The sequence below is a fragment of the Tetrao urogallus genome (genome assembly GCF_951394365.1).
Source record: "Tetrao urogallus genome assembly, chromosome: 18".
NCBI classification, from domain to species: domain Eukaryota; kingdom Metazoa; phylum Chordata; class Aves; order Galliformes; family Phasianidae; genus Tetrao; species Tetrao urogallus.
The window spans coordinates 5,914,804-5,930,415 of NC_136831.1; the positions used below are offsets into that span (position 1 = coordinate 5,914,804).

The following is a 15,612-nucleotide window of genomic DNA, read 5'->3' on the forward strand; positions in this document are numbered from 1 at the left end:
TTCCTACAGAGAGCCTCAAAGTAAAGCAACATCTTAACATTGATCAAAACAAAGCATGCAAGCAGTAGACTGCAGACTAAGCACTGAGAAAGTATTTGAGCCTGCAGGTCATTTACCTGTGACAGGAAGCCGTGCTTCTGCTGTAGGTCTGGTCTTGTAAGAAAGCCGACAATTTCTCCAAGAGTTTCCTCTTTAAGAAGGGTGTGCAGCAAAACAAACCCTCCTTCTTTCACTGCAGCTGCTAAGTTAGAGATAATTTCAGTTGTGTTCTCTAGAACACTTGTTGAACAGTTGCATACTGCCAGGTCAGCATTGGTCAGATTTCCAGAGGGAAGGCTAGAGGGATCCCACTGGCTAAAGGAGATTCCAGCATCATGTAGCTCAGTTCCATCAGCTGAAAGAGCTTCAGGGGTGCAGTCAGTGGCAACATACTCCAGCTGCAACAGGGGCTGAGTATTCAGAATACTTGGGACACGAGAAAACAGACGTCCACTTCCTGCCAGAGCCTATGAGAAGGCAAAGATAGGGAGAGAGGAAATCAAATTAAAAATGAACAGTATTCAGAATTATCACTGGAACAACAGAAGTAATATTAGGTTACTGGGAGGCCTGAAAACTTCAGGTGTGGTCCCATCCCAGGCTTTCAGCTAACCTCCACTATTTTCATCCTGTGACTGGTTGTGTTCTCCTTTGCCACGTCTAGGCAGGTCTTCAACTCTGAAGAATCCAACAAGCCATTGAGAAGGGGATCATCCTGGAGGTGCATCTTCTCCTGAGTCACAATCTGTTCCAGCTCAGAATGTAGGTTTCCATTCAGTTCCAGACGGCAGATTTCAGTAAGGATATGCTGAAGGCCCTTCTGTGTGGGTGGGGGCCCTGCAGCAGCCCCTTTGGTTTCTAGGCCATGGATAACTAGTTTGACACCATGCAGTGCCATCTTAGCTTGTAACTTCTGGATCAGGCCTGCAGAATAGAAGAAAATAAAGGAGGAGTCACATTTCAGATAATTCTTTTCCTCTTCCCAAGGAGAGTGTCTCCCCCTGCTTTTGCTCAGCTGATAAGAAGCACAAGGCACAGCACCTTGTATCACCAGCCTAGTCACAAAGACACAGTGCATGTTTCTGCACCTTCTCATAATCACAGATCACACAGCAGCTGTAGCCCCCAGACAAGCAGGCTAATGCCAAGGCAATCTAAACTACCAAAACTACACAAGAAAAGGCTCCAACTAAAAGAAGGCATCTAACAGAAAGTCTCTGATGGGTGAGAGCTTTAGGCAGTTGTGGAGGAAAATACTGAGTTTCCCCAGATGCTAAAGTCAGAAGATGATTTCTGGCTTTATAAACAGATAAAAAAAAACAGCTCATCTTGAATGAGATCAGCAACAAAGATACACTGCAGAAGGTGATGAGCAGGGAACAGCAGATGTTTCCCCATCCAAAGAGCACTGTTCTATGCTACTGGTTTCAGAACTGATTCAGACTCTTTGATTCTGTTCTTGTGGCAAACGCAACTTTCTTCAGCACGTCTCACCAGAACACTTTTCCTCCTGGGGTATACTCTTGTGCTTACAACTAAATGTAAATAAATGTAAAAACTAAATGGGAACAGACACGTCATCTGAGCCATCTTTGCAAATAATAGGAAAAACAAACACAAAAGAAAGCCAAAAACTTGAGGAAATAGGCTTTGTTCACTACATTTGAAGTAAGACCGGATTTCTCCATAAAGGAGCTGATTTCTGCCTCTCTGTTTATAGGGAGGGTTCTGCCATCTGACACAATGACTGATACAGAAGGGTGGATGCCCATGTGCATCAGCTTTACATTCCAGAGGTACCTGAGGCAGAAGCAACTTAAGTTTCCAGCAAGCACACAGACACTGGGCTCTTCACGAAGTCTTGTACAGAGTTCAACACTACTTCTTAAGTGTTGTAAGTATTGAAATGATATGAACAGATTCTCTCAAATCTGGCAGGCTGGAAGATTCCCCTAGCGTGAAAACAAACCAACCCCATCCTACCTTTGCAGTGCTCCAGGTAGGCATGAAGCTGGGTGCTGGAAGACAAACAGTCACTCTCAATATAGGGAACAAAGGAGAATTTTTCCAGAGTGGGAGAGATCCGCTCCTGTTGTCGCCGTGGTGCCACAGAGGCATGAAGTCCATTGATCTGAACACCTCCTGCTTTGAGGCTATCAAGACAGCGGTCAACAACAACATCAAAAGCTGAAAGACAGGAAATGAACGTTAAGTTTGCATCAAACATTCTAAGGACTTTATTCTGGGTGATCATATAAACAGCAGGTGCTACATCAGACTGTCACAGAGGGATCTGTAGAAAAGGTTGGAGAAGAAGAGGGGCACCTACAGTCCATCCTACTTATTAGGAATTCACACACAACACTTGAAGCAATGGCTAAAAGCCCAAGCACAGAAGACATTACCCTCTATGTTGTCCTGGTACTGGTACACCTGCTCCTGATGAAGCACAGGGTCAATATACACCAAGCGAATCCTGGTGGGCAAGCGGAGGCTGCGCCCAGTCTCTGCTAAGACTATCAAGTGCAGCAGGGTGTCAAGGAAGGTTACCCAGTTTCCATTCCACAGAATCTTCCCTGCACTTCCTGCAGAAAAAGAAGGGCAAGCCTGTGATTTCATCATCCAATAGATGTGGGAAGCTACTGCTTAACTGCAGCCTGCTGTACGCACCCAGCTTCCCCTGAAAACTCCCATAATCAGTTCTGCATTGGAAATAACAGCTTTCCTAATGCCCTGTCAAACATTTAACTGCTCTCCATTATCACACTAAAAATATAACTACTCCATGAAGCATAGTTAGGTGGATGATTAACACAAGCTGAATCAAAAAAGACCAAATATTCCTCACTGCACAGTAATCCCGTTCAATCCTTCTTCAACAAAAAGTAATTTCACCTTCACTGTTGCATTCCAAAACACCCTGAAAAGTTGGCCCATAGTTATATCCACGAAGATGCAGCTCTTGGTAAACATCTTCCATCAAGAGGCCAGACTTCTCAGTGACGTTTACTTGACTCTGAAAGTCAGCCAGCTGGTTATGAAAGTTCTTCAGAGCATCATTTTCCAGGAGGGAGATCTTCCCTGACAGGCACAGTGGCAAGAATAAGAATCAGTGTCCATACATAACGGATTTGAGCAGTCCAAAGCATGAACACACACTTCTTTCACTTACCACTCACAGCCAAGTTCCCATTCCCTGACACTTCAAAGCTGTGAGAAGCAGGCATGATTCGTACTTCCAGCTGTGTCGATCCTGCAAGAAACATTGAGGAAGACAGTACTGTGAGGTCATTCTTTTCCTCCATCCTCCAGCACCATTTCCAGACTCATTCCAGACAACAAGGAACAGAGATGGCCATAAGATGTGCTACTTGACTAAACAAAGAAGTGAATTCATACAGTCACGTTGCACTCTTCCTTTTATTCTTCCCCCTATGTTTCTCTTCACTTTCTCTTTGCATTTTCGCCCTTCCTTCCCTCCATTCCTTTCATTAGTTTTGCAGTTGTGTCAGCATCTCCCACTTACCCTTTTTGGGAAGGATAGTTGCCTGATGGATTGTAACTTCTTCAAACATGACAGCTGTTTGCTCCATGACCATGCCAAGAGATCGTGCCAGAGTTCGCCAAGCCAGCACTAAGTACCCAGTGGCTGGGTACAGGACTCTGCCATCAATGCAATGACCAACCAAGTAATGGTCAGGAGAGTCAGGACTCACATCTGAGAAAGAGAAAAACATCAGTGTAAAAACAGAAAAAAATCTTGTAAACAAGGAGATCATTCACCCTCAACTTCTGTAAGAGATTTTTTGTTTCCCAAACAATCCTGCTTGAAAACATTAACCTCTTAAAACTGCTGTCAGTCCAAAACAGGACAGTTTCCCTCTCTGTTCGTATTCGTTTATCCCATTTCAGAAGTAGATCCAGTCTTTTTGAAATTATATAAATAAAAATACATTCCGCTTCAGAATATGGCAAGCATGCTGAGTACCCCTGAGGTATCCTTCCCCTAAGTTTATAAAAGCATCGAACCATTAAGGTTGGAAAAAACCCTCAAAAATCAAACTGTTAACCCACTACCACCACCATTAATTGAGGTCTTTAAGTGCCCCATTTCCATACTTTTTTTAACCCCCCCAAGATTGTGACTCCAACACCTCCTCTCTGGAAGCCTGCTCCAATACATCACCTCTCTTTCTGACAAAATTTTCCTAATACCCAATCCTGAATCTCTTCTGGTGCAACTTGAGGCCGCTCTCTTTTCTCCTCTCAGAATTAAAGCAGGAAAAACAAGAACTGCAGCTACAGACAAACATACCGATATTGTAGACTGAAGCAGATGCAGAGCCTTTGGAACCTGAGGGAAAGTCTTCAGCTTTTGGAACATCCCAGTCCTGACTGTGGTCCCATTTGATATATGGAGAAATAAGGGGTGTTCCCACAGGGACAGGGTATTCCGCAGGTGGGAACAAGTTATTTCCAAGAACATTTATTCTACAAAGACAAAAAGGATTGAGACAGTTGGAAGGAAAAAAAAAAAAGAATTTAAAAAAGTTTGGTTGTGTTACTTAAAGGTCAGACAGCACTCATTCTTGGGCTCCTCATCTGAGACATCTCCAGGAGCTCCACAAGCATTTACTGCAGCCAGATCTGTAATTCTAACTGCTTATGAGATGCAAAGTTTATTCATAAGAGCCAGTTTCAGGTTTTCAGATCTCTGGAACGGAACTTGTCTTTGAAAGGTACCCAGCCCTAGCAGCCTCTAACCCAGGGCAATGTTTCTTAAGTGAGCATATGAAATACATAAAGCACAGGTATAAAAGCTGTTTTTTCTTCCACTGAGTTTATTGAAGAAGTATTTCAATACTTGTGAGGACACATACACTAAAGGGTAGGCTTGAATTCTGATACCCTACCCACCCCTGTTCCCTCAGTCTCCTTACCCAGTTAAATGAATCTTTCCAGTCTGTGTTAGGAAGAATTCCAAGTTATTTTTGTGGTCCTTCTTCATCAAAGGTAGAATAGTGCAAGTTGGCTTCAAAGTTCTCCTCAAGATAGCCTGGTCAGAAGTTCAGCAGTCATCATCAGAAGGCATTACTACTTTGCTTCTGTTTTCCCCCCTCCTCCACTAAAGAAAAACTGCTTTCTCACACTACTTCTGCAGTAAGAGTTCTGAGACAGGCGCTAGAATATGCACATTTTAACAGGGAAGAACCAGCACAGCACAGTACCCTTCCAGCCACCCAAGAAACTGCACGTCTTGCAAGGAAGAAATTCAGCAGAACATCATGAATATTACATACAAGTCTCTCTTTCCCAAACAAATTGCCACTTAGATTCCACACAGAGGGCCTGTCAGTCTTGATTTTTTCCCCTCCGCCCTGCTTTACACACACACTCACTCAATTTGGTCTAATTATGCATTTTCCTTACTGCAGTTTGGAGAGCTAACTGTCAGCTATCTAAAACACATGACAATGAAAGATGACCACAAACTGAGTGCGTGGATGGGGAAGTGAGAGTGTGTTGGGATCCATTTATTTACTGCTAAACAAAAACCTCTACAACTGGGGAAGATTTCAGGTACTGGAGGAAGAATATTCTCAGAACTGAAAAAACAACCAACCACAAAACCAAACCAAAACAGTATTCCTTAATTCTTACACCTCCCATCCCCTTCCTTGCATCAGGACTGATATGGTACAACACTGCCATAATCAAATACAGTACCTGCAAAAGAGCATGTGGAGCAATCTCCACCACAACAGCATTCTCTGGAATATGCTTCAGGCCTTCATGGAACAGCACAGGATTCACCAGGTTGTTCACGTGATACTCTGCAGAGGAATTCCTGGCAAGATCACTCTGCCACTGAGATTCAGGGATAGATGTACTGATCCACCGCGCTGAACGAGGTTTAGGGTGTGGAATGACCTGCAGACAGACAAGGAAGAGAGACAGAAGGAAGAGACAGGTCACAGGTCAAGAGTAAGACAGGTAAGATTGAGCAGCCCTCACTCCCTTCTTCTAATCTTGATTGTTGAGGTCATCCTTCAGCTTAAGGTGGTAAGACTTGACATCTGAGGTCTCATAGATGCTCTTTGAGAACGTTCCTTCCCCTCTTGAGGAAAGGACCCCACTTAACTCATTACAACCAATGCTGAAATGCAGGTACCCCAGCATAAGCACTCTGTGATTCAGCAGTATTACCTTTTTCAGTGCACTGAGCAGTGCTGGTGCAATGGATGCCATGTAATAGGAATGAAATGCAACTCCGGCGCTGCGCACCTCCTTTGCAAACACCCCATCTTTCTTCAGTTTGGTTACAAACTCAGTCACAGAGTCCTAAGAAGAATATAAGATAACTAAAAAAAAAACAGCTCACAACATTTTTGAGGTGTGCTTGAGTCGCTGTACTCCCTATATGCGCTTTAATACCTGCCACTTAAGGGCAGTTGTATCTGTAATGAGGTTATTGTCCTTCTCAGCACCATCATTCATCACTCATTATGCCCATGGCTATATGAACATTCAGCAATCTGTAATTACTACCTTACTGAAGCAATAACGTCACTTCCCTTCGGAGAAACTTGGGGTGTTTGAGCACCACGTCCCCTCCCACCACTTTAACCCTGCTTCTCTTTCCAGGCAGCTGAACCTTAGCTCAGCTTCATGTTTCCTCCAAACTAGAACTTCCAAGGTTCCACTCATAGATGTGGTATGCACTGTATCAGTTCCTTGCTTACCAGAGGCCCTGAGACAGTGACAGTGTCCTCAGAGTTGTGACATGCTGGTACCACGTTTGGAGGACAGCGCTGCTTACATTCCTCCCATGTCAGACCTACAGAAGAAGAGTTGGGGTCAAAGCAGGGATTTCAAGCAGTGAGCCTCATGAGAGGAGGCAATCTTAACTGCACTTTACTCAGACATCCTCCTTCTACCCAGCAGTGACTCTGCAAAAGCAAAGGACGTTAATCTCATGGCTTTAACACTCTTTTTATCAGTGGGATATTGAGCACAAGAGAAGGAGAATCTTGGGCCATCCTTTGGTTGAGAAGAATCTAGCTAGAGACCACCTAGGCAAACTCACTCACAAATCCACAGGCCCTGACGGGATGCACTCACAAGTGCTGAGGAAGTTGGCAGCAGTGATGGCCAGACAGCTCTAAACTGGCTTAAGTCAGCTTAACATATGCAGGATCTGGCCATATGTTTTTCCATAGGAACAGGTCACAGCAGGAGCTTGAGTTCAAAGCCTGATTATGAAAAACCATCATGTGCATACAGCACTCTAAAATCTGTGATATAAATGTATTTGACGCTGAGCAAAATAAAGCTGAGTTAGATACACAGTCCTTTATAGCATCAGTTAAAATAAGAAACCAAGGACTCCAACAAGTAACATAGACAAATTCACTGCATTAGACCTGCAACAGCTTTCATCTGAAGTGCTTTACTGCTTTTAATTTGCTACTGCAGCACTACTGTTCTCTATTTTTATGATACCAATAGCCATCTTATCTTCACTTAGGTCACCATAAAGCCACAGAGGACAAACTGATGGGATCAAAGCTCAGAACATCCCTGAGTAGTGGAACAAACAGTCAGATTTACAGAAACACTGAGTACAGCCTGACCAGGAGAAAGCTTCTTCCTAAGCATTAGGAGGCAGAAGCAAGAGCTAAGGGTATACCTACCAACAGCAGCCATCCCTCCTGGGGGCAATTTGGCCTCTTTCACACATCGGCCCCGCCAGTAAGCAGCAAGAACAGCTTCTTCATGACTTAAGGAATTATCTGCATAGCCACAAGCTAGTTCACCCACTGAGTGACCCAAAATCCCATCAGGTTGCAGACCTGCAGCCTTTAGCACATCGATTTGGGCAATCTGCAGGGAAAAGCAGAATCAGTGATTCCAAGCAGGTGTAAGGATACAGAACTTTGGACAGACTTTCTCCCTGGCCTCATTGCTTCTCCTCCCCCCCCCAAGCAGCACCTCCAGCCTCAATTTCAAAGCATCTCAAGATTCATTGTTTGGGTCTTTCCACTAGGAAGCTATTTCAAACAACAGGAGGTTGCCAAGAGCATGCTCATGCAAAGCAAGAGCCAAGCCCAGCTTTTCAGTTCATTTTAAAAGCTCTGCCCCTGGTTTACTATGAGACAATGAATCCTGCTTTGACACTCATCCAGAATTAGAGACATCATTTAGCTCGTTTTTAGAGCAAATTTTAGAAGGCATTCTACAGAACCTTGCTCCTTGGCAGACATTTACACAGAAATTCAGACATTCTTCAGTCTCCTGGAAAAACTACCCCACATCACACCCACAGATCTGTTTACATCAACATTCCTGCAAGCATCTTGGAAGCAGCAGCTTCCCAAGGGTACAACTCACTCTCCTTGAGATCTCCAACAATTATCTACCGTTTGCTGAGTGCAAAACACAAACTTCCATTAAGTGGTACAAAGCACTACCAATCAGATACAATAGCAGAACGTGCTCCTGTGCCCATAACCCCTCTCCTTTCAGTCTTACCTGTATAGCAGCTAGCCCAACAAATGCATGGACAGTATCATCAAAAGTGTTCTCATCTGCAGACAGAAGCAGGTCTGAGACTTTCAGTCCTGTGCTCTTCAAAGCCTCATCGGAGCGCAATATAGACTGGCGAAACAGATCCAATTTCATAAGGCTCAGGCCCATACCTTTCCACTGTGTTCCCATACCTGCAGGATAAAGCATGAAGAAGGTGTGCTTTGGGAACACTCCACAAGATGGGGCAGACCTCACACACTTGCTTTGGCAGTGAAAGAATCCTAATAATGTACTGCACATTTCCAAAACCCTCTAAGTTACGCAGTGCTTTTCCATTCTCCTGGACTTTCATCAGAAGACAAATAAGAAGCATCAGCTAAAACACAGGAAACACAATTCTCCTATGCATATCACAAGACTGCGTGACAGTTCCTTATGCCAAAGAGCAGAAAACAAGATTAGTGCACAAAATCCAATGTACAAGCTTCATTACTACAGAAGAATGCAGAAACTGTGGCCCCACCTGAGCAGATGTACCAGAGAGGTCTACCAGATGCTTGGACTTGCTGAATCTCTGTTATGTCACTCTCAGTGCCAACTAGCGTGTAGCCCCTGTAGGGCATGGAAGATGCAGGAATCGCAGAGATATCACTGAGCAGGCTTAAAAATGAGCTGCATCCTCCATGTTTCTTGCTTTCTTCAATTAGTATTTCCACAGCTTCCTGTGTTCTGCCACAAACTTGAACCAGCCTTGGCAAGTTACAAGTCTCTTGAGGCTGGCACTTCTTCTCATTTGGCCTCAGAATAACATGAGCATTAGAACCTCCAAAGCCAAAAGAATTGATGCTGACAAGGCCACCTTTCACTGGTGTTGGTTTGCAAACCACTTTCAAGGAGCCATCGTGTAAAGCAGGAATATCTGGATTTGGATCATTGAAATGAAGATTTGGAGCCCACAGCCCGTGTTCCAGAGAAAGAATGACCTGAAAGACAAAACAGAATACTCTGTGTTCCACATTTTCTTGCAACAGATGTTCTTTTGCTGTTAGTGTTCTTCTATAAGTGACTGTGTAGCACACAACAAAACATTTCCACTTAAGTTTGTACAGAGACCCTTCACAGCCCAACACCAAATTCATAGTGGTACTATCTACTTCACCTAGGCAAGTTTTAAGGCCATGCCTTAAAGTAAGTGGTTTTAAGCTTAGCTTACAGATCCTTCCTAACTGGAAAGCTACGCTAGTCTTGCTTTAAAGTCTTGCCTGGCTGCTAAAAATATCTTATCTTCTTTCTCCTCTTTCAGATAACACTGCTGTCAATAAAAAGCTATCAAACAAGCAGGGACAGTAGCTAGCTCTCTGCTAAGCAGTTTGGCAGCCATGGCTGAGAGATGACTGTCTGCTTTCAGCAGCAGTTAGTAGGTTGGTTGGTGGCAATCAGTTATTCAAGCTGGTAGCCTTATCCCACTTGGCTCCTCACCAACACAAGAGTTGGAGGAGACAAACAGCCCAAAGGATTAGCTATTCTTTTGGCACTGAAAACCCCAAACTTTTATCTTTGCTTATGGCAACTTCCCACCTAAGTCCTTTAGCCCTCCGTGCTTTCCCTCACCAGCCATGTGTTGTTACCTTGGCTAATGCAGCAAGCCCAGAAGCTGGCTCTGGATGACCCATGTTTGACTTGGTTGATCCAATTAACAGAGGCTCTCTCTCACACTGGCAGAAGACATTTACAATGCCATTTACTTCCTGCGGATCTCCAACCTAACAAGAAAACAATCAGAACAATTAATACTTTCAGAACACAGCAGAAAAGAAAAATCTAAGAAGTCTGTAAAATCCAGAAGTAAAAGAAAGAAGTGCAAGTCCTTCATCTTCACTTTGAAAGAAGAAAAGAATAATCTCATGGGAAAGCGTGGTAAGAGATGCAGGGGAAGAAAGACCCCAAAACCAAAAAGCCCATGCTGACCTTGGTGCCCGTCCCATGAGCTTCAACATACTCCACATCTCCAGGCTTGATACCACATTCTCTGTACAGAGAACCAACCAGCTGCTGCTGCATCTCTCCAGATGGGAATGTCACACCTAGGACCAAAACCATCATCAATTCCTCTCCCCCACCAGAAGCTCCCTGTTCTGACTCAGCACCATTCAAAAGGTTGGAGCTACAGAAGAAAGCGACATTTTTTTCCAAGGCTTTGCAACAAACACAGGCAGCCCCTTGGACCCTTTGGAATAAGAGCCAAAGAACCAGAAATTGAACTAAACCAATGACTTAAGAGCACCACAGGAAGATACCAGTCAACAGAATATGCTGTGTTTATGGTGAGCAACACTTGTGAGACTTGGCATCTCCAGGAGTGAGAGAAACAGGACAGTAGCACAAAAAGAGCCTTCCAGTCACAGTACTTATATTTCTACTATCTGGTCAGATATACCCTGAGGAAGACTATGCCAGCAACAGAACTCTCCTGTTACTCACCACTTTCATTCCTTTCCCAAATAGGGTCCTGAACTTTGTATTATCAAAGTTGAAAACAAACAAAAAATCCAAGCAAATTAAGAACACCCACATCTAATGAACAGAAAACCCACAGTATCCCTTTTTTGATGAGAGACTGCAGACTCAACAGCTCTGCAGGTACCTCACTTTTCAGAGACGAAGACTTACCCTGCTCCTTAAAGCCATCAGTGTTACTCCCAGCATTCACTATGGTGGCATAGATGCGTTTAGCCATGGATTTCTTGGTCAAGAGCACAACAACAACAGCTTCAGAGCGACAATATCCATTTCCTGAGAACAGGGACAGAACATGTCACGAGTCTGTTCAGCATCAAAGCCACCGCACACTAAGGTCACTTCGCTTCTGACCTACTGCTTCAAGTACATTGCTTTTGAATACAATAGATGTGTTTGCTTAAAGAATTATGTCCTAGATTAATGTCCACCTCTCATCACAAGTGATGAAAGAAAGCCTCCATCTCCGGATGGAAACTCTCTCCCCCCGGCACAGAAATAAATCATACAATTTCTTTCCCACAGGTAATTTTCTAGGCTTAAGGGAGCATGCAACACAGATAATGCCCATTCACGTCCCAAGCTGAGCACCTAAGAACAACTGGACGAGTTACCTGCACTGTTACTACAGCATTACATCACAGACCCAGCAATAAGTTCATCTCCTACTGCAAGGTAATTCTCCATGGTAATGCCTTACCTGAAACATCAAAAGCCTTGCAGGCACCATCAGGACTAAGCATGCCCAGCTTCATGAACTGCACAGAAGTGTTGGGCTTCAGCAGAATGTTGACCCCTCCTACCAGGGCTGCACTGCACTGCCCGTGACGAATTGCTTTATAAGCATTTTCTAGAGCCATGAGACTGGAGGAGCAGGCTGTGTCGATAGTTAAGCTTGGTCCTTAGGAAATAAAGAGGGAGGAAAAGGGTGGTTGTTGTTTGTTTGTTTGTTTAAATATACTGCTAGTTTTCTAGAATTAATCTCCAAAGACTGCAGGATAGGATCGCAGGACAAGTGCATTAAAAAAATATTAAGTAACCAGAACATTACAGATAATCTTTATAAACCAGGGGACAAGATTTACCACTTCTCCTGCTTGCCAGTTAGTAAGAGATTTGTAGGAGATTAAAAAAAAAATAAATACAACAAACCCACACAGTTTGGCTTTAGGGATACCTTTCAAATGTTCTTCTTCATCTCCATCAACTAAAAAGATGTGACAGCATCATGTAGGCAAATAACACCCCTTCCCTACTCACAGCAGTGGGAAAAAAAATAAATAATAATAATAATAATAAAAATAAATCACTCCTCCTTCCTCATGCTATTCTTGCCATGATCTCTGCTCTCTGGAGTGATTCCCATCCCTGTCTTCAAATCCAGACACAATTCAAGCCACACTTATACCTTTAGTCAATTTCAGGCTGGTGCCTCCCCCATTTCTCTCACTTCATTCAAAAAGAGTCACCTGTTCCAGCCAGTTTGCCTCTGGGCTTGCTGACTTCTACAGTTCAATAGCAAATAGCAGCCTAAAGGCAGATAAAAGATCTCCTGAGATCTTTCAGATGAATCCCAGCTACAGCCATCTTCAACAGCTGAAGCACAAAGCCTCATGATGGTTCTCAACACACAGTTACATCACAGTTTTCACTACTCACATGCCACTTTACAGCAGTTGCAGGCTGGCTTCTCATCCTAAAGGAATCTCTGTCACCATATCCCTGCCACTCCCCCAGAGAAACAGTTGTACAACCATGCTGAAATTGCACTGCTGATCAGCAAGTATTGACAGGTCTGGGGGCACTTACCTGTAAAATCATAGAAGTACGAAATCCTGTTGGCAAGCATGGCACGCTGGCAGCCAGTCATACTGTATCCCAAAAGCTCTTCTGGATCTTGGCTAAGGGCTTCAGCAGCTTCTGAGCCACTTGCACCAATCCATACACCCGTGTCTGTGCCACGGAGGGCAGTTGGATTAATGCCTGCAGGGATATTGGAAAGTAGGTTACAGCTGACAAACTCATCATGAGAGGAAAACCAGGAAAGCATCAGGTACAGGTGGCACCAAGCAACGAAACACAGCTTTATACTGTCCCTTTCAGGCAGGCCTGCAGCATTGCTCTCTTGCTCATAGGTGCCTTTCTACCTGCTTCAGTAACAGATCTTCTGCAGAGCTCCTGCTTGTTCAAGCTGTTTTTCTTACAACAGTTCACCAGAACTCTGCTATTGCCCAAAACTTACCGTGCTCTGTATGTGTAAATACACACAGAAACACAGACACGTGTGTATAAGAGATAGACAGCTTTTCAACTTAGATGGGCATGGCTAGAGTCTTATGTAGAAGTGCACAACTATGAAATCAGATAGCTAAAAATCAAACTTCTAGCATGAAGAAAAGCAGACAGAAAGTTAGAAAGCTGCAGCACATGGGATGTCTTGAGCATACAATACCTCACTCTGTACACAAGTAAAGCCCAGATATGAAGTATAAGAAAGAAAAGAAAAATTCCTGGGCACAAAAGCCAACAAGTTGGAACAAGAAATAACTATGCTCTAAAAAACTGCACAGAAAACTCAACTTGCACTATTCTCTGCTGTTCCTTCCTTGTGCTGTAGGAGTTCTGGAGACAAGCAGATTATTCAAGCCTTGGGACTGAGGCTCAGCAGCAGAGCAGGAAGTGCTAATTTGTTGTTAATGGTGAGCCAGTTACAACTTTTTCCATGTCTTCTTATATTCAGACATGAAATTAATTAACACAAAGAAATAACTTCATGGCTGTGTGGGCACGTAACTAAAAAACGTAAGGCTTTAAGTGAGAGAAAGGAGGTTCCTGCTTCTGGAAGTAGGATCTCCACCATACCTTCTGCAGACCAGGGATAAGAATTCTCAGGGAGTCATCTTTCCTCTGCCCTACAGTTATTCCTGAGCCTGAGCAGGGATCTGTTACAGAATATTACAGTAAAGCCAGAGTGTAGGGACATCAATATACAAAAAGCTCTCATGCTGTTACTGTTCAAATGTTTCTGTAGTAATGGTTCCACTGTGTGAGACCAGTGGAGATTTTCTGGCAGTCAATGCAGATTTCCTAGTTCAAGCTCTGGAGAAAATGGCTTTTGTTCTAACCCTTGTACCAGCTCTTTGGTCTCCTGTCTATTGTGAGGGCTCTCTCATTAGTGATCACACAGGTGCATGTCTGCTGCCTGGAAGCAATACAGCAGACATTTCCCTCTTCAGCCATCCATCCATAGCTCACCTCCATCCAAAATAGCTTCATAAGAAACTTCCAACAACAAGCGAAGCTGAGGATCCATTGTATGAGCTTGTTTGGGGTGGACTCCAAAGAAGGAGGCATCAAATTTTTTTATGTCCTTGAGCTTTCCATTTCTTTTGGGCAGTCCATAAATTCCTGAGAAGAAAAATTTGACACCATATCACAGATTGCATCAGTTTAGAGGCAGCTACCAGCTGAGACAGAGCACAGGATGACCACAGCTGATTCTCAATTACACATGAAACATTACTTTCCAACTGCAGCACTTGGAGTGCTGCACAAAACCTATCTACTTGTCTCTCTTAATCTCATCTGGAAATTCAAACGCTGCAATAACAAAAACAATTGTGATTTTTAAAGACTGTTCTGGATATGGCAGCAAAAGGTACCTGTCTGATACTAAGCATCTGAACTTTATAAGATGTGCCAAGCACACAGACTGACTCAGTGGTTCCAGTTAGAATAAAAACAAAAGCTACCTTTCACTTCTGCATATCACTGGCTTGAATTCAGAAGGATAATCAGACAGAAAAGAACGTTTTAAGAAGCCACAAGTCACAGACATGGAGTCCCCCAGCTACTTCTGAGCCCAGAAAAAGAGCAGAGAAGTCTTATTGCCACAGCTACCAGTAGCAGGTCCAGGACTCACACTGCACAGCTGCTCTGCCAGAAGCATGCTTTTCCCTGGAAGCAAACTACATATTATTTACTAGCCATGACTGTGGGATATGACTATAAAATGCATTACTTAAAACCTCCATAGAAGCATTTTGCTCCTGGATTCTTCGGTCACATATCTGAAATTAATTATAACTCTTTAGCAGGATTTTGCATCTGATTAATCTTTTCCTTCCATGGGCAAATTCCTCTGAGCTCCAAAAGGAAAGGCAGTAAGTGCTCACCTGGTTTCCACCTCCGATCATCCTCTGTGACCATATCAACTCCATTCAGCAGGTTCTCCCAAAACTCCTGCAAGTTCTCAGATTCCGGCAGCTTTCCTGCTATGCCTGCAATCACCACGTCTTCCATCTCCGAACTTCTCTCTGTTACTGAGATCCGAGAAAGCAGTAAGACTTGTAGGACTTCACGCAGAAGAACAGCTTTCCTGCCTTCCTAACATGTTGTGACAAACAAGTGGATTGCTGGGAGGAAACACCCACACAGAAATAGCCTGTGGAGCCTCCAGAACAAAAAGATATCCCAAATAATCAAAAGGACTGCAGGATTTGTGGAGACTGTGGGGATGAGAGAACT

At 43.7% G+C, this 15,612-nt stretch overlaps 1 protein-coding gene across 1 annotated transcript in view; it reads right to left on the reverse strand.

The window, feature by feature from the left end:
• FASN (fatty acid synthase) overlaps window positions 1-15,387 on the reverse strand; it is a gene marked incomplete at both ends in the record, with an annotated part of 28,027 nt that extends 12,640 nt beyond the window's left edge. The window contains 22 exons of the mRNA XM_079544357.1: window positions 117-506; window positions 653-963; window positions 2,023-2,226; window positions 2,445-2,624; window positions 2,935-3,120; window positions 3,212-3,292; window positions 3,566-3,757; window positions 4,355-4,530; window positions 4,980-5,095; window positions 5,767-5,970; window positions 6,247-6,381; window positions 6,783-6,877; window positions 7,734-7,923; window positions 8,572-8,759; window positions 9,092-9,551; window positions 10,197-10,331; window positions 10,537-10,652; window positions 11,239-11,361; window positions 11,786-11,986; window positions 12,895-13,068; window positions 14,341-14,493; window positions 15,261-15,387. Of these exons, the coding sequence (XP_079400483.1) occupies window positions 117-506; window positions 653-963; window positions 2,023-2,226; window positions 2,445-2,624; window positions 2,935-3,120; window positions 3,212-3,292; window positions 3,566-3,757; window positions 4,355-4,530; window positions 4,980-5,095; window positions 5,767-5,970; window positions 6,247-6,381; window positions 6,783-6,877; window positions 7,734-7,923; window positions 8,572-8,759; window positions 9,092-9,551; window positions 10,197-10,331; window positions 10,537-10,652; window positions 11,239-11,361; window positions 11,786-11,986; window positions 12,895-13,068; window positions 14,341-14,493; window positions 15,261-15,387 (4,137 nt within the window). The remainder of the gene's footprint in view (window positions 1-116; window positions 507-652; window positions 964-2,022; window positions 2,227-2,444; window positions 2,625-2,934; window positions 3,121-3,211; window positions 3,293-3,565; window positions 3,758-4,354; window positions 4,531-4,979; window positions 5,096-5,766; window positions 5,971-6,246; window positions 6,382-6,782; window positions 6,878-7,733; window positions 7,924-8,571; window positions 8,760-9,091; window positions 9,552-10,196; window positions 10,332-10,536; window positions 10,653-11,238; window positions 11,362-11,785; window positions 11,987-12,894; window positions 13,069-14,340; window positions 14,494-15,260) is intronic.
• Between the last annotated feature and the right edge of the window lie 225 nt (window positions 15,388-15,612).